The sequence below is a fragment of the Sesamum indicum genome, linkage group LG11, assembly GCF_000512975.1.
Source record: "Sesamum indicum cultivar Zhongzhi No. 13 linkage group LG11, S_indicum_v1.0, whole genome shotgun sequence".
In the NCBI taxonomy this organism is placed as follows: domain Eukaryota; kingdom Viridiplantae; phylum Streptophyta; class Magnoliopsida; order Lamiales; family Pedaliaceae; genus Sesamum; species Sesamum indicum.
Window position 1 is genome coordinate 12107101 of NC_026155.1, and position 22774 is coordinate 12129874.

The 22774-nt window shown below is 35.0% G+C and overlaps 3 protein-coding genes and 1 non-coding gene across 4 annotated transcripts; 2 read left to right on the plus strand and 2 right to left on the minus strand.

Moving 5' to 3' along the window:
- Nucleotides 45–1016, minus strand: LOC110012837. Its single transcript, XM_020697934.1, has 2 exons — nucleotides 466–1016; nucleotides 45–382 (listed from the first exon to the last, which is right to left on the minus strand). The coding sequence occupies exons 1-2, from the start codon at nucleotides 718–720 to the stop codon at nucleotides 317–319; spliced, it is 321 nt and encodes a 106-aa protein (XP_020553593.1). The 5' UTR covers nucleotides 721–1016; the 3' UTR covers nucleotides 45–316.
- On the plus strand, nucleotides 3905–12326 carry LOC105174137 (pyruvate kinase 1, cytosolic). The gene is made up of 16 exons (XM_011096137.2): nucleotides 3905–4138; nucleotides 4275–4371; nucleotides 4471–4568; nucleotides 4934–5089; nucleotides 6296–6373; nucleotides 6799–6930; nucleotides 7202–7282; nucleotides 7374–7445; nucleotides 7573–7662; nucleotides 8323–8467; nucleotides 8688–8776; nucleotides 9422–9517; nucleotides 9631–9698; nucleotides 10600–10699; nucleotides 11449–11508; nucleotides 11945–12326. Exons 1-16 carry the CDS (start codon nucleotides 4070–4072, stop codon nucleotides 12095–12097), a joined length of 1584 nt encoding a protein of 527 aa, XP_011094439.1. The 5' UTR covers nucleotides 3905–4069; the 3' UTR covers nucleotides 12098–12326.
- TRNAR-UCU lies at nucleotides 12598–12670 on the plus strand. The gene has a single exon. It is a non-coding gene; the product is annotated as a tRNA-Arg (tRNA).
- LOC105174138 lies at nucleotides 12879–14891 on the minus strand. Its single transcript, XM_011096139.2, has one exon. It carries the CDS (start codon nucleotides 14455–14457, stop codon nucleotides 13009–13011), a length of 1449 nt encoding a protein of 482 aa, XP_011094441.1. The 5' UTR covers nucleotides 14458–14891; the 3' UTR covers nucleotides 12879–13008.

A 22774-nucleotide genomic window follows, 5' to 3' on the forward strand; every position in this document is an offset into this window, starting at 1 on the left:
TGAATAATACCCTACTAAGAGTAGAGAGCAACAATTCGAGTTAATGAATATGAGTTGTCATTCTTGGTAATTTGTCCTGCAATTATGTGAGTCTAATGTTCAGAATTATTACTGTCGTAATGAGTAGACGAAGAAGAAGAACAAGTGTATATGTGATAAGAAGAATTTGATAGCTTCGGCAGTAATATTCCTTGGAGTGGACTCGATGGGTAGGCAACTCTTTCAATCAAGTCCATCTCTACCAACTTGGTTATGATTAAGGATCATTATCTTCATAATCACCCGCAACAAAGCAGCTCATCATCTTCATGGAAGATTAATCTTTTCCCACATGCTCCCCTGATTTCTTGAAGTTGTTGCCCAGAACTGATTTTCTTGGTTCCTGTAAAATGACAAAAACCAATCAAACAAAGTGAAAAATCCCTGTTTCCATATATACATTAAAATCCCAGGGAGTACTGCAACCTTCCAATGCATAACAAGGTGCATTTCATTCATTAGCAGCAAGATATACAAGACACAAGTAACAGGAGGAGCAGATAGAGATGCAATTGAGTTTTTGTGTGAATCTTTTGAGTGAGGTAAAGGGAACACCCAGATAGTAGAGATGCATCTGGACTTCACGTATCCAGAAAAATCATCACACAACTTTTCCTCCCAAACAGAATCAGGTGATCCAAGTGGACTTGAGTGTGAAGACAACCTCTGGATCAGTGTCATTGAGACAGGTCCAGCTCAGACTGGTGCTTGATTTTTCTTCATACTAAGAATTTGACCACCTTGACTCCACTACTATTACATTTACATCAGTTAGTTCCGTCGCCGGAAAACAAGCTCCATTTGCTGGAACCAAGGCCGGTGAGACTCCTCAACACCCTGCCGCAGTTGCTCACCCCCATGCCTCTTCAAGGCTCCATTCACGGCGTCAAGTCGACTGTTGTCGGAATTGGAGGGGAACTGACGGACGTTTTAGTGTTGCCGCCGTTCAAGGATATTGGTTGCTGGGCAATTCTGCTGAGTGCTAAGATAGATGGGCACGTGATGCGGACCAGGTGCATGACCGTTTTACGTCACAATTGGGCTTTTTAAGACCCGACCCACATTTTTTGCTCCATAGATATGACCTTTCCAACTCGCTGACTTATTCGCCTAACTGTTTCAAACTAAAATTATTTGGTACAAGAAAAAACTTGGGTGGTTAATCCAATTTCATAATATTTATGTACATTATTACACATAAATACTTAATTAATGATGTTTGGATGGTTACGTATACATTTTTTGTGTTTGGAATTATATTTGGTATTTATTTTTGTCTAATGAATAGATTTATTCGTTTGTCAAAATTTATTCTATGAATTTGCTGACATATTAGATCAAACAAATTTTTTCTGATCAAATTATTCTTATACATCTTCATACAACAATACGTATAAGGAAAGATTTGGTAAAAAACAAGTTATCTTTGTGAGTATACTTTGGTTAGAAAATATTAGCAAGATAATGCGGGTATATTTTTCACCCTTATAAGAGTGTTTTGGTCACAAAAGTTTTATCTTGAGTAGTAAGTTAATTGACGATAAATATTTATTTTTATTTTATTTTATTTTGCTAATATCAACAAATTTAATGAATTTTGACTAGCATATGAGTCTATTTATTATACAGAAATAAATAGGAATAATTACACTCTCCTCCCCTGAGTTTTGGTGTACTTATACGTAAACTCCTTTATGGTTGAAAAATTACATCTGATAGTCTTGAGGTTTGTTTTTCTAACAAATAAGTCAATCCGTTTTTTAAAATTAATCGAGTTTGCTAATATTAACAAAACAATTCGATAAACATTCATATTTACTCCAAATTAACTTATTTTTTATTTAAGGCAGGTCAAATAAATTGTTTTCTATAATCAAATTATGCGTATACATCTTCACGCGTGAATGCATGTGAGGAGATATAATTTCACAGTTATGAGGTAGTTTAATCATAAAAAGTTTGTTTGACTTGCAATAAGTCAATCAAGGGTAAATCAAATTTTCATTTTATTATTAATATCCACAAATTCAGTGAATATTGACTAAGAAAATAGCCCTTTTTACTAGACGGAAACAAATCCCAAAAGTATCAATTAAATGTAGTTATTCAAACAACAAGATATTTATGTATAATTATACCAAACTTCAAATGAAGAAGTGTAATTATTCTAAATAAATATTAAAAGTAGTAGATATATCTCAATTATAAAAAAATATTATATATAATTACATTAAATTTTAAAGAAATGCAATGTAATTTATGTCGAATTAATGTAAAGCATGGTATCCGAGATTATGAGCATGTAGGGTAGTGGTGAGTCCACGAATACGATAGCAGCAGCAGACACGAATCAGATCATTAAAGGACCCTTTGTAGCAGCCAGCGGCCGTTCCCCACAACCATAAGCTCATAGCTTAAGCTTCCCACCTGAAAGCGATTTCAGCCTACGGAATAGATTACTGATTTTCTCAAAGTACCAACAAACAACACATGCATACACGTCATCCAATCTAAAATCATAATCATGCAATCATCAAAATATGATTTAAATGCAATTTATTCCCATATATTAATAATAAAAAAAAAAGTATAGCTTATGAAAAATCTATAACCGAAGCCTTTTCGATGGAGTTTTTTATTATTCCTTGTCTTACAAATACGTCTCTTAAATTTTAAATTTATTTAAATATATTTGAATTTTAATTTATTCAAATATACTTTGGATAAATTTTTTAAATTTAAATACGTGTCGGTAAAAATTATCAAATATTTTTGATAATTTTATAAAGGAATAATTTGAAGCATGGAGTTCCATCAATTTTTGAGGTGAAGGTGCTGCACCAAAGTCATAGGCGGCGTGCACTTAAGAGGATATTCCATATTTCTACCTAATGCTTTTCCTTTCATTCTAATCCCCCCATTATATATATATATATATATATATATATATATCATATTTCTTTATTATTTTTTAATATTTCTTTTTATCAGTAACTTTTTCTGTGTTCTTTTTCTTTTTCTGTGTTTTAAATTATAATCAAAATTGATAAGTGAAACGTGTTCCGATTTAAATATAAGCTTTGGGTTTGAGGACGTCTTTCTAATTTCATCGACCAGACCCAATTAAAAATCAGGATTGTTATTAAATATTTATAAGTATTTATCTTTTTTTTAACAAAATATATTAATTAATTGAAAAGAATAATCAAGTTTTATGAATGTCAAATCAAAGTTAGGTACGAAAACTTTTACTAAAAGGGTAAATTTTGTGAGTATTGGGTTCAGTTAAATTCGTTCTAATCGTTACCTAATATTATTCTTGAATGTAATTGTGTGTTTTTTTGTTACTGTTATAACGTACCAATTTTCGTTACATGTGATCCTCACGAGCATATAAAAAAAATTATGATGTGAAATGAAGAGAAAAAATAGATTTGCAATAATAAAGAAAAAAGTTTGTGAAAGAAACGTAGGGTGCAATGATAGACAACATATATATTATAATTATAAGTTTATTAAAAATATAGATTTGATAAGAAAGGCAAACTTGAAGAAGTTTGGTGAGACAAAAATATGGAGTAGTAGGTGAGAGAAAAAAATATAAAATATGAGATTATTAAAAAAAATTAAAATATTTTTTATTCATTATATTGTTTTTATTTTTTTTAATTTTTTTCTAAGAATTGACAATTCAGACTTCGATCCAAAAAAATAATAATTTTATAAAATATTAAAAAAAGTATTTATAATTTTTTATATGATAAGAAATATTTATAATTATATTAAATTTTAAGAAAATTTTGATTAATTTGTCTCAATAATAATAATAATAATAAAAATAGTTAAGACGGGGAAAAGCCCTTTGGTAGCGGTAGTGGACTCGTGGGTATTAGAGTTGGTTGTCTGTGTTCTCTTCTCTCCTTTTTCCCTGCGATTCTGCGAAGACCCAACTCAGAAACCAAGTAGACCACAAAACCATTCAACTTCTTCACCGTCGTGCTTTCGTAGAGTCACTGTAATCGACCAAAAAATGCATTCCAATCAACTATTGCTTGAAGAGCCAATCCGGATGGCTTCCATTCTGGAGCCATCCAAAGGGGTCAGTTTCAATCTCTCAAATTTATTTGTTTCTTTTTTACTTTTGATGAAGTTTTATGTAGATCTATGTTTGGGTGATTTTGGTGTTTGCATGAGTGATTTGGATTTCGGTGAGTAATCTTGTGTGTCTGCCTCAGAGTTTCTTCCCTGCAATGACGAAGATCGTGGGGACGTTGGGCCCACGCTCGCGATCCGTCGAGGTTATTTCTGCTTGTCTCAAGGCTGGAATGTCTGGTAATTGAATCGAGTGACTGATTTTTTTTATTTTTCTTTTGTCAGTTTATTTGTGTTGACTTGCCTGGAGTTTCTTATCTTCTCCTTTTCATGGGGCAGTTGCAAGATTTGATTTTTCATGGGGTGATGCGGAGTATCATCAGGAAACTCTGGAGAATTTGAAGATTGCCATTAAGGCCACTAAGAAGCTCTGTGCTGTATGTATATTTATTTTATTTAGTTGCTTTCTTTTTTTCCTTTTAAATTAATTATTTACTCATGCAATTTTCTCCATCTTTGGTATTCCAAATAATTCAAGTAAAGGCTCTAAATCTAATCTTGTCTGATTTTGGTCAAAACTAGTTGAAAGTGGTACAGAAGTAGGAGTTTTGTATTGTGTTTCATAGGAAGTATTAGTGTTCTACTATTCTTTTGATGCTATATATGCCTTCCGGATATGTACTGGTTCTGTTGTGACCTTTTCATTAATCTTCCAGCAATCTAATGGAAATTATTGTTTTTTTCCCCCAAATGACATGAGTAACTCAATGTTTGAAGCATGGTGGTTCTCAACTTTTTTTAGGTCATGTTGGACACTGTGGGGCCTGAGTTACAAGTGGTTAATAGAAGTGAGACAGCTATAACACTTAAGGCTGACGACAATGTTATTCTGACACCTGATCAAGGTCAAGAAGCTTCATCACAAGTTTTGCCAATCAACTTTGCTGGGTTGGCGAAGGTTGTAATGCTTCCACCATCTTTGTCATTACCTTCAATCTTTTCTGTATTCTGGAATCTCAATAGTATATTGTTTTCTGGTTGCTTTATCCCACAATTGGGATTCTGTTGAGAAATTTAATCAACTTCGCTGGAAAATCTTAGCTGTTTATAATTAATTAGCGGTAGTTAGTATTGATACCTCAACATATTTTCAGAACTCTATTGAATGCTCGACATTTCCTAGTTCATACCATGAGCCTTATGAGAATAGAAAGTTGTCATGCTTTGGCAATGTCAAGTGATATATTAATGCCACTTTTCTGAGAGATTTGCAAATTGAAGTCATATCTGAGGGACATGACCTGTGGGAATCAGAGCATGGGCAATAAATGTTCGAAATTACAAAGCATGAAAGCAAGTCTTGTTTATTCTTGAAAGTGTTTTTCAAAATAAAAGTATATAAAGTAGTGTAATATAAAAGCAAATTGTAATAGTTGAAGATATTCACATGATAACAATTATTTGTTGCTATAAATGGTCTACTAAGTGATTATATTGGAGAAATGATGGAGGAAAAACACAAGTGTTGAAAAAGTGATTTTATTTGTGATGGATAATAAATTTGTTGGTTTATCTTGGATTCTGATGTGATGTGCTATGATGCAACCCATTTCAAGGGGTACGATGATACACACTGAGAACTTTTAATTGGTCAACATAGTATTTTGGTTTCACCTGAGTAATTCAAGAATTGGACTAAAGATTTGGTGAAAAACTTGATTGTTAGTGCCCAGCCTGCGCAACAACCACATTCGAAGAATTCGGTTATCCAGACTCAAGAAATCCTATCAAAGTGAAAGGTCTTGCGTACTGTGTAAATTTCTAAAATCGGCTACTTCTTTTAAAAGTCTCGCACTTGAAATATAGTTTATTGGAATAAGAAATAATTGAACTGCTTATAAACTAAATCTGAACTCTATCTTCCAAATTCCAATAATTGGTCTCCTAGGTCAGAATTTCCAGAACTGCTCCAATTTATGAATTTGGAGTGCGCATGTCCTGTACCCATGGTATTGGTATGACTTGAACTTGAAAGGCAGTTCAGCCAATGGTTTTCTCTTGTTTCAGGATGCATAGATTTTTCAGCATGGTTCGATGGTCACTTATTGACTGTTAGTGTATGCAAATTAATCCTTCTCTCTTTACCTTTCTGTGATACTTGCAGGCTGTGAAGAAGGGAGACACCATTTTTGTTGGCCAATACCTATTTACAGGAAGTGAAACCACTTCTGTTTGGCTCGAGGTATGATCTGGAGTGTCGTTTTTAATTAGTTTGATTTATATACATTTAACCTTTGATTTTCTTTTTCTAGTTTAATTCTTCTCACTTGTTTAGTGCTTGTGAACTTTTTCTCTTCATCTTATTGTGAGTAGACTTTCTCTCTTCTCTTGATGTAGAAATATTTCCTTGATAATAGAGCAAGTCCTAGAGACAGGCTTTCTTTTGTTGCATCACTTGAAACATTTAATCTTTTTGCCGTTCAAATATGGATTTCTGTGTGCCTGCTTATCCCATTTTCCATGTTGGAGCATTTCCTCAATATGATAGAAAACCTGGGCATGAATATAAAATTTTTGGTTTTCACCTTAGAGCTTAGCTTGTGAATAAGCCATCCAATTATTTGTTTTATAGCTGTATTAATTTAAATTTGTGATTTTGCTTATCAGGTAAATGATGTACAAGGCGATGATGTAGTTTGCGCCGTCAAGAATTCTGCAACATTGGCTGGGTCATTATTCACATTGCATGCTTCTCAAATTCCTATTGATCTGCCTACTCTATCTGATAAGGATAAGAAGGTGAGTTTTGGAAACTTGTGCTAGTAAATATATTCTGCTCGTTGTGTCATGCCCCCTTGAGGTAGATTTTCAAAGGATAAATTGGTGGATGTGGCAGTGTCTGTTCTAGTTTTTGGGTTTCCCACTTAGGTTCTTGTAGTAGTGTGTTAAACTTGAGATTTCTGAAAGCTTACACCACAAGCCTTTCACTCTTGTTTTTTGTTCATACCTGACTTCAGCTAGTACTTGATTGAATATATTTCTTCTGATAATATTTGTGTTTTACTTTCAGGTTATCAGCTCATGGGGTGTTCAGAACAAAATTGATTTTCTGTCATTGTCGTACACACGTCATGCAGAGGATGTTCGTGAGGTAAATGGAAAAAGAAATAAAAGAAAAAGGTAACTTTTTTATTTACCTGTAATATTTTCGAATTAACTTGTTGGTCTTTTCATCTGTGCAGGCCCGTGAGTTTCTATCCAAGCTTGGTGATCTAAGTCAGACTCAAATCTTTGCTAAAATTGAAACCGTAGAGGTGAATATGAAAGGCTATTGTAGTCTTAATAAATGAGGGATTTCGTAGCTTCCTTAAGAAGATTGAGTATGATGTACGTGGCCAACATAAAGTTCAAATGCTTACTTTGCCTCCACCATGTTTGCAGGGTTTAACCCATTTCGATGAGATCCTACAGGAGGCAGATGGCATCATCCTTTCGCGTGGGAACCTTGGTATAGATCTCCCACCGGAGAAGGTTAGTTACTATGATGATTTTGGGGGTGGATGCCTGTTGAAAACTTTTGGGTGCCACTTTGTTATCTGTCCCTTCTGTTTTCTTTTTTTGGCAATAGTCATTAAGAGACATGGTTGATCCCGAATGATATTACTCAATCATGCATGCTGAACATTGTATCTTGTCTAGGTGAAAATCAATGTATGTTTGTGCCAAGTTATTCCCCAACCATAACTAGCTGCAGCAGCCACCTAAAAGTATCACAAATAAATATCCATTCCTGTAGCCTTTATATGTGCCTTTACCACAATTATCCCCTCTCGCCACCATTCACCACCACTAGTCAACACTAAGCTAAAGTTGGCAAGGTGAGTGCTGCTCCAGTGATGGGCAAGCACATTATTTACTCTCTGCTCACCAAATCAGTCCAGGCCATGTAAATGGCTTGCTTGTTTACTTGGCTGGATGTGGATTTGTTTATTTTCCCTTAGTTCAAATGGTTACTTCCTTGTTCTTAGTTGGGTTTGCTTTTGCTATTCACTGTACATATCTTATGGGAAACTCATATGCATTGATCTCCCTTGATCCATTGATAATGACTCTCTTGTCATCTCTTAGATCTATGTTGTATTTCTTGTCTGTCTAGAATAATCCCTAGCTATCTTTTTGCGGTATTTGCAGGTGTTTTTGTTTCAGAAATCTGCTGTTTACCAATGTAATATGGCTGGAAAGCCAGCTGTGGTAACTCGTGTTGTGGACAGTATGACAGACAATCTCAGGCCTACACGTGCAGAGGCAACTGATGTTGCCAATGCTGTTTTGGATGGTGAGTCATCATCCAAAATTCTTGGGGTGGAATTGTTATTTACAATCAGCATCTTTAAAGCAAATCTTGTAGTTCACTTTTTCACTGATAGTATACTTTTCATGGTTTGATTAAAATCTTAGTACTTCAAGGTTTGTCTGTATTTACTCTTCAATCGACATGTTATTGTATTACTGAAGTTATCTGGCAGCTAACAACGGAGATAATGGCTATGTTTCAGGATGTGATGCAATTCTTCTTGGGGCTGAGACCTTACGTGGATTATACCCTGTTGAAACTATCTCTACTGTAGGAAAAATTTGTGCTGAGGTAAGAACTTAAGGCCAGTATCATCTTGTACTCAGCTGGGTGGGTTTGTCGAACTCAATCCTTTGCGACATTTTCTTTCTGGACTTTTTGCAGGTTGCTGGTGTCCTAGGTTCTCAGTTGTGGAATATACCTAGTTATTTAAGTTCTCATGAATGCTTTTGAAGTTTCTAATTGGCATTATTATCCTAATTCCTTTAATTACTGTGCCTGAATGACCGGACTTGAATACTGAGTACCTCTGATAACTCTTACAATATTTTTCTGATATGACATTTCAAGTCCACCACCTGTTAACAAGGCACACACAAAAAGAAAGGAAAGGAAAAACAATTGTCCCACGTGTATTACAGTTTACTGGATGAATTTTTTGTCCAGACAGATGCTTATACATGAATCAGACTTTTTTCTCTGATCGAGGAACGATGAGTTTTATATATGTATGACCTTTATATGTGTGGCTTCCTCAATCTTTTATAGACTGTTGAAATGTCATTGCTCGCCTGAGTATATTCTACTTTAAGATATGCACATGATCATACTCTGGTTTTCTACCATCTGTAACATTATTCCGTTGGAAGATTTTTGTTTAGGAGGTAAGTGACTAGCATTCATCAAATCTAATCTCTAGTTCACATTGATATGCAGGCTGAGAAGGTATTCAATCAAGATGAATACTTCAAGAGGACTGTAAAATTCGTAGGCGAACCCATGACCCACTTGGAATCTATTGCATCTTCCGCGGTATGTTGCAAATAAAAATGGTGAAAGAGAAACTTGACTTCATAAATTCCTTGTTGATTTTAGTCCAAGCATATGCCTAGGATTTAAATAACTTGTGTGCATCTCATTTTTAGGTTCGGGCTGCCCTTAAAGTGAAGGCATCTGTTATCATATGTTTTACGTCATCTGGAAGGGCGGCTAGGTAATGCTACAAAGTAATTTCTTTGTACTGAATATAGGGGTGTCCAATGAGTCTTATCTGGTTAATGAGCCTCGCAAGGCTACTCAAGAAGCTCTACGTTAGACCAAGCCGACAAATACTTGTTCAGCTTACGAGCTTTAATTTTTTGAAATATCAATTTCAGTTCTAATAATATTACGGCCAGTATTTTAATTATATAGGAAAAATAGAGTAACCTGTTTCTCTTTTCCTACCGAATTGTGCAACTTCTCCCATGTTTTTCTTTCCTGAGGGTGCCATCACCTCCAGCCCAAGACCTATCATCCCCCCGCTCTCACCAGATAAGGCCGAGTGAGCTACCTTCATCAGCACCAATATACAATGGCAACTCTTTCATTCTCACCAGATCCACCTTGAGATATCGAAGAGCAGCAGATCCACAATCAAGCTTTTGCTGTTTAGCAAGCCAAGAACCCAGATTACCATAATAACTCTTCATTTTGCTCCCTGAGGCCTCTTGAGTTGCCATCTCCCTTTTCTCCTCTCTTCCTTGGAAAAACCATTTTTTAATGTGATTAAAATCTGTTATTAGTTAGGTGATAAATGATTGTGTTTGTATACGACTTCTGAAACACTTCTTTTGGTTTTTATGTGGTATTTCTGGATTTGTGCTGTTAAGAAACTAAAATTCACAGATTTGTCCTATAAACAAATGATTTGGAAAATATTGGATACCATAAGCTTGAGTTGCACTTGTGGGCTCGAGTTCAGCTCGACCTTGTATGAGCCAAGCTGAGCTTGAGCCTTAAACTATAAGCTCATCAGAGCTCTACTCATTTACAAACCCTAGTTATTGATATCTTCGAGTATCTTTAGTATGCTGATTCTAGTATGACTTCCATCATTGTCCTGTTAAATGCAGATTAATAGCAAAGTACAGGCCAACAATGCCTGTTTTATCTGTTGTCATCCCTCGGCTCAGGACAAATCAATTGAAATGGAGTTTTAGTGGTGCATTTGAGGTATATCCTTTCTTAGATGATGTTGTAAAATGATAATACTGTACGGGCCTGTTTACATTTAGGTATAAGTCTAGATTGTGTCATTTATCCAATTGTGTAAACCATTTCCTTTTCATGATATCGGCTCAGTCTGAATCCTACAAGCCCAGGACAAGCCTTGATGGGGCTTGATATGAAATCAGATTGAGAAATCCAGGCAGAAGCGGACCTTTTCCTACCTTTTCTTACTATTAAAACTTTTTCATCCATCACTTAATCTAATCAAGTAAACAACTTATAATTTTTATTAATTTATCAAATCCTACAACAAATACATTCGAGTCCTGTCAACAAACCACAAAAGTATGAGCCCTACATGTTAATTTTTAAATGAATTTGATGAACATTGATAAGGGTACCTTTTATATAACTCAGTCTCAGTGGCTCTAATCTAAAATACGAAAATATTGGGTTTTTTTCTTGTTAATACAATGAAATCATTCTTAAATACCAAGAGTCCGTGCATCAGAGCACATGCACATGATATTTGATTTCAGGTGATGTACAATGTTAATGTATTTTTGGAAATCTTAGAAAATATTGCTAGTACTCTTAAGAAGCTTCTCATGATGTGGATGATGCACTGTATAGGTAATATAGATTTACTATGCATTTGAGCAGAATACAACCCAATACGTTTGTAATTTATTGGCTCTTGCTGTAGTTTGGTTTACTATGTAATGAGCTAATGGATATTTCCTGCATGCCAGGCAAGGCAATCCCTTATAGTACGAGGTCTTTTCCCCTTGCTAGCTGACCCTCGACATCCGGTGAGTTCTTAAAACTTCAAGTTTGCTTTGCTATGTTTGCTGACACTGTCGGGTTCAATCTGGACGATTTAAGCAAAGTTGTCGGTATAAATATTTGGAAGAAGGGTTTTCTCAAAGTTAACACTTTTCCATTTTCATTGATAATTTCTACTTACTGCGGCTGTTGCGAGGTTCATCTGAGGTGGCATTCATTAATAATGCTCCTGCATATTGTTTGTGATTCTGTTCCTTAGCAGTATTACAATTTAAAAACCCTATTCAGCTATCTGTTTGTATGATTATACTTTTTACTTGGTTCTTTTGGGTATTCATTTTGTTGTCGACTGAAGTTTTGCTACCTTTTATATCTTTTAACTTCTCGTTCTGTTTGGTTCTTGAGTAATTCGCAGGCTTTGCTTGATAGCAGCAAACTGACCAACGCCTTTTCATCTTGCAGGCTGAATCTACAAACGCAACTAATGAATCAGTTCTGAAGGTTGCACTTGATCATGGAAAAGCCTCTGGAATCGTCAAGTCACATGATCGAGTGGTGGTCTGCCAGAAGGTCGGAGATGCATCTGTAGTAAAGATCATCGAGCTTGAAGATTGAAATACGGATACAAGATGTTTCCATGTCATTTCGGTTGAAGTGTGAAACAAATCATAATGCAATTACCATTAATAATGGTGATTTTTTGATGGCTATCCATAGCTTAACATTTAAGTTAATACATATGCCAAGGATGGATCTGGCAGAAGTTTGGGATACTATTATGTATTTTTGAAAACCGAAGAATGAAAATGCTTCTTTAGAATCATGAGACAATGGCTTTTCTATTTTTTATTTTGGTAATTATGAGAGTGGCTTTTGACATAGTCTTAGCAAACGCAAAACAAGCTAATATCTCAAAAATATGCTACCACTTTCATGTACTCACGACTCAAATTAGCAGATGGTGTTTCAATGTTTTATTGACATGCAATGATGAAGTGAACTTTTCTCCGATCGGATCTGGAGATAAAATTACTTTGTCTTAGCAGTGTAGAAAAGTTATTGATTCTTTTGGAGAAATCTATAATTATAGCGTGACAGAAGTATCCAAGCAATAAGCGCCCATGGCCTAATGGATAAGGCGTCTGACTTCTAATCAGGCGATTGTGGGTTCGAGTCCCACTGGGCGTGACTGAAGTTTTTTCATACTTCTACATGTTACTGAAATCGGACAACCGCGTACCCAGAAAATGTTTTATTGCTGGATGCTATTTCTACCTATGTAAGGTTTTATGGATTACATGTCCAAAGCGAGTCATCGTTCTCCACTACGGTGCGGTGGAGAAAATGTTTCAACTTGGAAATGAATGATTTTCTTTACTTGGAGAAAGCTCAACATAAAGAAAACACTTTGACAAATACTTTCTTCCTTTCTAGATTCACTTCTACAAAAGTAACTTGGTTGCAAAGCCTTTGAGAAGGACCTGTTTCTGTCTAGCATCTAGTAACCTACTGTACAATTGATTGATTCATCCAGTGATGGACGACGGGTCGCTCTTCTTGTTTGGGGAATGATGATCCAGCAATTCGAGCTCCTTTTGGCGTATGAGGAGCATCATTCTCTCGTTCTCCAACTGCAGTCGTTCGTTCCTCAGCTTTTCCCTCTCTATTTCCCTTTCTTTCTTGGTCCTGAACTTTAACCATTTCAATCGCTGCTTTTCGAGTTCAAATGATTGGCACTGGATCCCAACACGCTGCTCTTCCAGCCCCATCAATTTCTTTTTCATCCAAAGCCTCTTCTCAAAGGGACTCTTTGCTCCATCTTGCACAACTGTCATTATCTCGGCATCCAGTTGTTGAATCAGAGGGGAATGAAATGTTCCCCTTCTCAGCCTCTTTGTCGAGGATCTATCATTCGTGTCGTTACTCTCATCCTCGTGTCCGTGGTCATGAATTCTTGATCCTGCCCCAATCACTTCATCGTCCCCATCCTCATCCTGATCATCGTTGTCTTGATCATCTTGATCATCATCGTCATCTTGATCATCATCATTTTCTCCGCTCACCCCTTTTACCAATTTAGACCCCTCATTCTCCCCTCTATTCAAGTTGGCCACCACAGGGGCATTTTCGGATGAATGCAAACACCTCTGTTGCTGTAAATGCAGCTGAGTTTGAGACACAGCCTCCGCTGCAGCTCCTGGAAAACCGGCAGCTCCACTCCCACTAGCACCACTACCATGACCACAACTATTGTGATAAGCACACATCTCCCTGAAAAACAAGTGCTTAGAATTGAGCAATTTCTTCACTTCTTCCTTCATCTTGGGTGTTAAGTGATCCATCGTATCAAGCAAACGCTGATTCTCAACCACTCGGCATGAGATTCCCTTACCAAGAATATCATTAACCCTCTTGTATCTCTTGTTTAAATCATTGAATTTGTCTTCACACTGCTGCGGAGACACATAAAACCCCCTCTCCATCATAGCCCGCGAGACCGACTTCCATTTCCCCTTCTTTTGTAAAACACCACCACCCTTCTTCTTAGCAGCCGGATCATTCCCCTGATCAGAACCAACTTCATCACCAATATAGTATACCACCATAATCAGCAACCTCACCATATTGTCAGTCCATTTCATTCTTTGCCAGGAGGGCATTTTCCTTTTTCCATCATCAGTGCTGTTTTCAGCCAAGAATCCAGGCTCATCATCATCACTTAAGGTCAAAGTTTGGTTCTTGGACTTCGCTGAAAATGGGTAGCCTTGTTTGGCAGATTGCTGAGCTTGTGAGTGGTAATCAGCCTCATGATGGCCATAGGAAGGCACCATCGGCTGGTTTGGGTGTGGCTGCTGTTGTGGCATTTGGTGAGGGTTTTGTTGTGGAGGTATGTGATGGTTGAGTGACATTTCTAGGCCTAGCATACCAGGCTGAACATTTGAATACCTTCCACCAGGCATGGCATTCGATTCCATATAACTTCAAAATTAGCTGCAAAAAGCAAATCTAACACCTCCCACCAGAGAAATTTGTCAAAAAGACACTTCTTTTCACATTAATGGCAAACAAAATCACATGAAAGAACAAAGAACGGGTTACATTTCACAAACCCACAAATTCAGAGCTTGAAAGTTGAAAGAGATTATTCTCATCAAGAACCAAGAATTTAAAAAGGAAGAAGAAATACAAGGTAAGCGAGAAAGATTCTTGAATTGACCAGATACTCAAAATGAAAAGATTCCTTATTGACCAGAGAATCGAAAATGCTGCCCAAAGTTTACAGCATTTTGAGAAAAATGGAAAAAGATAAGAGTAGCTGTAGAAAGTAACACTTGAGTTTGGTCCAAAGAAATGAAACGTGATATGTATAGAAGATGGCAGAAACATAATGTGGGCGTTTAAAGTGGGGAATGGGAAGAAGCAGCTGGTTTTAGCTTTGGGTGAGTTCTTGGATTTCCTGTTTAGGTGACAGCAGGAAAACAGCCAAATGCCCATTGTTTTGGCTTTTTCTCGCAGCTGGGAGCTGTTGCTGTGTGGGGGAGTGGAGAGAGAGAGAGTCCACAGGATTACGCAAAACAATCATCCACCGTTCCTTTTTCTTGATCAAAATCATCTAGCCTCAGTGCTCCTTCCGACCCACTTCTTCCCTAAAATTATACATTTAATTCCACAGGGAAGGGGAAATTAACATTTTTTATCTCGTCATATTCACAAACGTTTAAAGTCTAATAAATTTAGTCTCACAAAAATAGTGCATAGGATTTTATTGACAATGTGTTTTAATTCTATAGGATAAAAAATATTAATCTGGCAAAGTATTCTACTAAAAATACAATTTTGCCCACTTCTTCAAATTTGGTGCTAAATTAATGAACCGTAGCCGTGCAATTCGTGAGCAGTCATTAGGAAGTGGAGGGCAATAGCGTGATTTCTCGTTCTTCCTCTTTTGGGGGAAGTAATGGGACCGTTCGTGTGGGTCGCCCCCGAGATTTTAAACTTTGTTTTAATCTCGTGTTAGCACTTTCTATATCTTTTTTTTTCTGTATATCCAAAACTATCAATTCGTATTTAGGAGTATTTATTTTTCTGTTTTTTAACTTTTAATATTGTTATATCATACTTATAAAAGTATTTATTCTCGTTGAATTTTATATGTTAGGAATTTATTTCAAAGTGGGCTCACAAATAAAATACAAACCAATATAACAAAGATTACAGATTAATAGGAATATGTGAGGAAAAAAAAAACAACGATAAATAATTTTGGCTTAGGGAGCCGATGGGGAAGCCTACAGCCACAAAGGCCGGCAATTCAACCACCGGTTGCTCAAACTTACCAAGACTAACCCACGCCACCAAGGTACACACACGACCACCAAGGCACCATCGAACCACTCATATTTACCTATCTTTTTTATTTTCTCCTCAGTTGTTTCTCTCTTCTTTTTTCTTTTCGAAGGTGGTGTATAAATAGGGAGAAACCATTGATGATGGTGCAAAAAACCAAGAGAGAGGGAAGAATATGAGGAGGGTTAATAAATTCGATCGAGGAAAAAGAATACGAATGCGAAGGATTTCAATCATTTAAAAATGGGATTGAGCCGGATAATGGATGGGTCGAGTCGGTAGGTAAGGTTCAGGCCTTCTAGGTGGTGTGTTGGGGCTGTGGGGTTGGGCTTACCGAATTTGATCCTGGGCTAATTTTCCAACATATTTTCCCTTGGATCAAGACCCCAAAAGGGAATCTAGTCCAAAGAATGGATCCAACAATCATCATTGCCATAATGTACTTGCACACATTAAGTATTAAGCATCAAGCAGGATACATCATCAACAGGATGGATAAAAGCACAATCATCAGGGAAGAAAGGCCCACAGGCTTACCTGCTACTTTATTGAACTGCCAGGCTCAAGAAATAAACTCATTTCAGTCAGACACGTCATCATATAGCTGGGGGACCACATCATATAGTTTGCCAATACATTTGTACACATTACCCTAAAATATCTCCAGGTGGTTCCAAGTAAATCGATTACAAATAAGCTAGAAAGTCCATGAGCAACTAATTCTCGGGAAAATAAGCAAGTTTGGTAGGATTTCGTCCAGCTCACGTACCTCAGCCAATACTTATCCAAATCACCAATGGTTTATTGCGTATGATAGCCAACTCAAATAGCTTTCTAATGTCGTACAGAACTTGATATTTGACTTCGTATCCAACTCTATACACACCTATAAATAGGTGTCTTGTACAGATTTCTGGTAACATCAAACAACATCACATTCATCCTCAAACTTTCTCTTTTCTGCACCATTCTCTCTCGATTTTTAGCATATTTCAAATTTATATTTTGCACTCAACGAATATTTATCACTCTCATATTATATTTCACCATTATTCTCACTTTATTTCAAATTTTCCTTTTATTTCATAAATTGTTATTAACTCAAGTATCAAAGTGCTAACCTCTATTTTGCAGGGCTAGTTTTCAATAATCTTAGAATTTTCTTAAAAATCCTTCGACCCTGGTGGTGTGGCCAAAATTCTGGTACACATTATTGGGGCAATCTATGGAAACACTTGGTCTTTGGCGTGAGAAATGTCAAATTCCAACAATGGAGGTGACTGTGGATCTTACGAGGGAGATTCTTCTCTTCCTGCTATGTCTGGTACGCATCATTAGTGATAACTTTATTTAATTATATAAAAATTTTATAAAATGATAAGAAATGCTTGAAATTAAGTTACTATCTAAATGAAGATTTAAGTCTGTGAAGTTCAATTTAATTAGCAAAGTTGAGACTCTATGACTAGGAGGTCATATGTATGGATTCCATAAGTGTGTGGGTATTGATTTACTTTAGTTATAGTTATTGATTTTATTATAACAATAATTATTGATGAATTATATATATATCATTGATAATTAAAATATATTTATAACTAATGATTGAAATTAAAAATATAATTGTAAATCGAAATTTAAAAAAAAAATCAAAAAACAATTTTTAGCAAACCTCAAATGTCGATTAAAACATTTCTGGACTCCAAATCAAAAATAAAAAAAATTTCTGGACTTTCTGTCGTGTAGCTTCTGTTTGGGATTCCCTAGTGGGCTGGGCTGTTTTTTATGATAGGAGAATATGATTAGTAACTAGCATATAAAGCCCATTTTTTCTAAACTTTCATTTTTGGGCCTTTTTCTGCATGTTGGCGGCCCAAGCGTATTAGTAGAAATTTCCCTCATTCTCAGCGAAATGTTGTAACAAATTAATTTTATTTTTCTGTCCTATACTAAAATAAAATCAGATATTATAAGTGTACATACATTTGTTATGAATTTCTTATTAATTATTGCCGACCGTCTTATGACCTCACCTCATAAATATTTTAGATTGAAATTTCAATTCAAATTAATATATACGTATGTAAATTTTTTTCTTAAAAAAATAAATAACATCGTCTTACACATGAGACATATGTATACTGTCATTCATGGTATGTAATAGTTGTTCGAGGGAGAGCTGTAAACATATAATACTCTATGTACATCCACATGTCGGAATTGGACATATTTTATATAGATTTGTTGAACGCATGCAATAATTTTGCAATTCGAAAGTAGTTCGAACATAAGTCCTGATTTTAAAATGCTTTTTGGTAATAATAAGTTGTGCAAGAATTTATTACATAAATTTGTGGTATGTAAATTGTGGGAAATTCCAATACAAACCGACTTTAATTAGACTGGTGACAATAAATTATATGACAAGTGAAATACACATAAAAATTACATTACACGGACAAATAAGTGAGTGACATTTGATTTGGTACATCATGTCAATGCATTTGTGTATGGTAATAGTAGAAATGTTTTTCATTGGTGGTTGCGTTTATGTATACAGGAACTCATTGAATACGTTTTACGTTATAGAATGTGTCCAGATAATAATCTCATATGGAACAAAACAATAAAAATTGCAGTAAACTGAAAATTACTACACGAGCAGACCAACGGCAAGACCAGTAAGTTTGTTGCAACGAGGATTTTGGATCTGTTTTCTAACAGGAAAAGTCAACTTAATGGGTACAAAAAGAAACAGACCGCGCATTGATTCAGAGTTTTAAGAAGGGTAAATATTGGAGGAGAGATGAATATATATAATGGTGGTTGGTGGTTGGGAAGTTTGAAGTAATGTGTGCGTTATTTATGAGAAAGTTGGTGGTGTAGAGTATATGTAGTTATTAGAGAAACCGTTAAGGGGGCCATGAGGCATGCATAATCATAAACCATAAACCCGACGGCGGCGCTGCTGCTGCTGCTGTTCCCGCCGCCCTCTCCTGGTACTATTGCTACTCGGACATTCATTTAGTCACATGATGTGGGGGAGCCCCCTCTATACTATGTGTCTCATTTCAATCTCCACATGCATGCTCTCAAATACAAACAACTTTTGGACACATCTGCCTTGAGATGTTGGAGGAGTTGATACTTTGATATATATGTTTTGTTTTACTTGTAATATATATATATATATATATATATTATAAGGCATGTGTTCTTGGGAGAGATATTGGGAGTACGTAGTATTATTTTCCTTTGGCATTAAATACTTGATACAATCTTGGTATGAATAAAAAAACACAGAAAAACAGATTTGAAAGTTTGAAATTGGGAAAAGCAGACCATAATTTAAGAGTATTTAATTCTGTGGTATGGGAAAATTGAGAATTATTGATGGTGTTATTTATGGAGTTATCTAAATTTGGTTGGAGGCCACTTTCCTTTTATTTCTTTTTTTTAATCCTAACACTTTTTCAAATAATTCTTTAATTCCAATCATTACAAATTCTATATAATTCAAACCAAAAATGACTACCGCCATTTCTATACTTTTAATTCCATCCAAATTGCTTATGTATGTTCAACGTATAGGAGCAGACCATTAATCTGTTGTCATTAATATAATTGTAAAATTGAATATTAATTCATGCATTAAGTTGGTAGAGATGGAGTGTGAAGGTACAAGCAAGATTAAGAGTTGGTTGTAGGCTGAGACTTGAGAGTGAGACGTCCCCTCCCTCCAACTCCAAATTCAAGTATAGGGATCGGCGCCTTACAAATGCATATGCCTCAATTAACTTCCTACTAATTAATCATCCATCCCTATTCCTAAAACCCCTATTTTTTTTTTATTTTTTTTTGTCACACTATTAATAATTTGACTTCTTTTGTCTGCCACCTTTATTAATTATTAGGGAGTGGGGACTACTTATTTAATTTTATTTGGTGAATTGAATTTTTACGCGTATTTTCGGTTTTCGCTTTGGGTTGATAATTTTTCAATACGATTGGCTTTAGCATAATGATAGTTTTTGTTAGAGTACGATGTCTGGCTCGATGTTGAGTTCAATTTAACAATTGTAGATTTATGAATAAAATTATAATTTTTAATAAGTTATAATGTTTTAGTATAGATAATTGATGGGTGGCTTGTTACTAAAATTCATTTGAAATAATCTTAGGATATTCTGATGTTGAGCAATTTTGGTGTGGGATGGGAAGAAACATGTCAATTTTTTAGACTAAAAAAGCGTTATTCGGGACAAAAAAAAAGTTGTGATTAGTCCAAAAATCATATTTTGTGGGATTAAAAAGACGTGATTATTAGTTTTATGGGACTAAAAATATCACTTGCCACAGTTGTGGTACTAAAATAAATTCTGTACTTGTTTATTGAAAAGCAAATTCCTTGTGCTATCTATTTCTAATTTTTTGTTTAATTGGTTAACGTACTCTAAATATGTCAATTTATTTTATCAAATTATAATAAAGACCATATGGTGTGTGTGTGTGTATATATATATATGCGAAAAACATTACTTGTATGACCTTCTAAAAGTTAAATGCTTATTTTCCTGAGGAAAAACATGTCGAAATTGGTTAGGTATAAGTCAAATTGATGCTAGATTTAAATAACTGAGGTGGTTAGACACCTATTTCCACATTATATCCATAACTTGGAAATTTAAAAAGGAGTAAAGTAATATTAAAAATGAAATATATTCTTTCTACAATTAGAAAAAGTCTTAATATTGTAAAACTCCATATTTGGCCTTGGCAAGAATTTTGAAAAATTCCCCTCAAAATTTTATAAATAAATATTTTTGTTAGTAAAATTTCTACCAAATTAGAAATAAAATTAAGGAAAAAATACAAGCAAACCCCTTATGATATCGCAAATGAGCAAATTACCCTCTTACGAAAAAATAAATAGCAATTTACCTCCCTGTATTTTTTAAAATATAACAATTTACCCCCTTATGGATCTGCTTGATTAAACCAAGTCATAGATTCGACTTTTTATATCAAATCATGTTACATTTTTTGTTTGAATTAATATATATAGAAAGATGCATGTTTAAAAGGGTAAATTTTATACGCGTGAGTTGTTGTTAAATAAAATAAAAAATACAATATAAGTTAAATGTCATCACGAAAAAAATATATAAAAAGTGCAAAAGCTAGGAGCATGCATGAAGCGAAATAATTTTTATTTAAATCAGATTGAAATAATTGATTTATTTATGATTGTTTGGGTGCAGGGAATTGAAAATTGATGAATTTGCAGGGAAAGCAAATCCATTTAGATAGCGATGATGGAGGTGTAGAAAGCAATTTGCAGCTGATCCTCCTCTCTTTCTTCTGCCCTCGACATTTACTGGAGATGCTGCCACACTCTGTCGACTGTCTGTGTACATGATGGATGTACCGTATCCTATTCTAATTTCCATCTTCAGAAAGCTAATACTTATATCCCATTCCTCACTCATCCAGGAATACTACTGCTACTGGTCATAGTCAACAACCAAATTAAAGGGTTTCAATTCTACTATGAAAGCACAATTGCTGCATGCACAAACAAAACGGTACAATCTGCATAGGATGGATAAAAAGGGTTTGTTTCAATTACCCTACTTATTTCCAACATTAACTTTTTGGTATATATATATATATAGGGAAAATATGCAATTTTAATTCAGTTTCTTAGGGGTGGTGGCAATTTTACTTCAAAACTAATTGAAAACAGCGAATCAGGACAATAGTTTTTAAAAAATGATAATTTAAGGAAAAGATTCTAATTTAGTCGGAACCATGCACATGATGCGGACGTGACCCCTTAATTTTTGAAAATTTTCCAAATTCCGATGACTTGACGTCTATGGATAAAACTTTTTAGCTTGTACTTAATTACGTGCCGGGGATGATATGGTTTTTTTGAACCATGTCACCCTGCCAACTAACCGGCCAACGGCGATGGAGATGCGGCAGTGACGGTGGAGGCTGCAGTCAGTGAGGTGGTAGTTAGTAGAGTTGACATGGTTTAGAAAAACACTTCACCCCTGGCATATAAGCACAGGCTGAAAAATATTATCTACGTAAACCAAATAGTCGGATTTGGAGAAATCCCCAAAATTTAGGGAGCCATGTGCTTGATTCCAGCTAAATTAAGGTTTTTTGTGTTTAAATTGTCTTTTTATTTTTAAATTATTATTTTAATTTGCTATTTTGGACTGAACTTGGACAAAAATTGCTACCAGCATTGAAAAATTGAACTAAAATAGTATTTTTCTCTACATAAAGATCTAAAGGAATTAAAATTATCGTGCTACTATATATTTATGAAATCAAGAAAAAATCTAAAGTTGTAATTTGAAAAGAATAGGGGTGTGTGGAAATATCAATTTTGAAATAATTTTATATTTTTATTGAACACTTTGTATTGTAAGATGAAATGATGATATTAGGTAAAAAGAAAGCAAACGAAGTTGAGTTTGAGATATTGTTCTTAATATTAACTCCAGTGATGCCTGGAAAATTTACAGAAAATTGTACGAGTAGTAGGCATGCAAAAATTAATCCAACTAGTACGTGAGAGTTAATAATTTTAATTTTTTAAACAATATAGTCATCTAATGCAAGCGGGCGGCACGACGTGATGATTCGTACCAGGACTACTTCATTTACCTCTATATATTTTGAACATTTAATTCACACACCCAATAAATTATGGTTGTATATAAATTAAAATAAATAAAAATTTCAATATGTTTCCAAGAATTTAATTAAAGCTTATGTTTCTTTATGAAGTTGAAAAAAATATGTTGTAAAAAAAAAGGAGGGGAATTGAAGGAAGAGTGAAATTAAAATGAGGCGTGATGAGAAAGGAGAAGGCATAATATTGTCAGTGGTATGGGGGGGGGGGGGGGGGGGGGCGGGGGGCGGCGC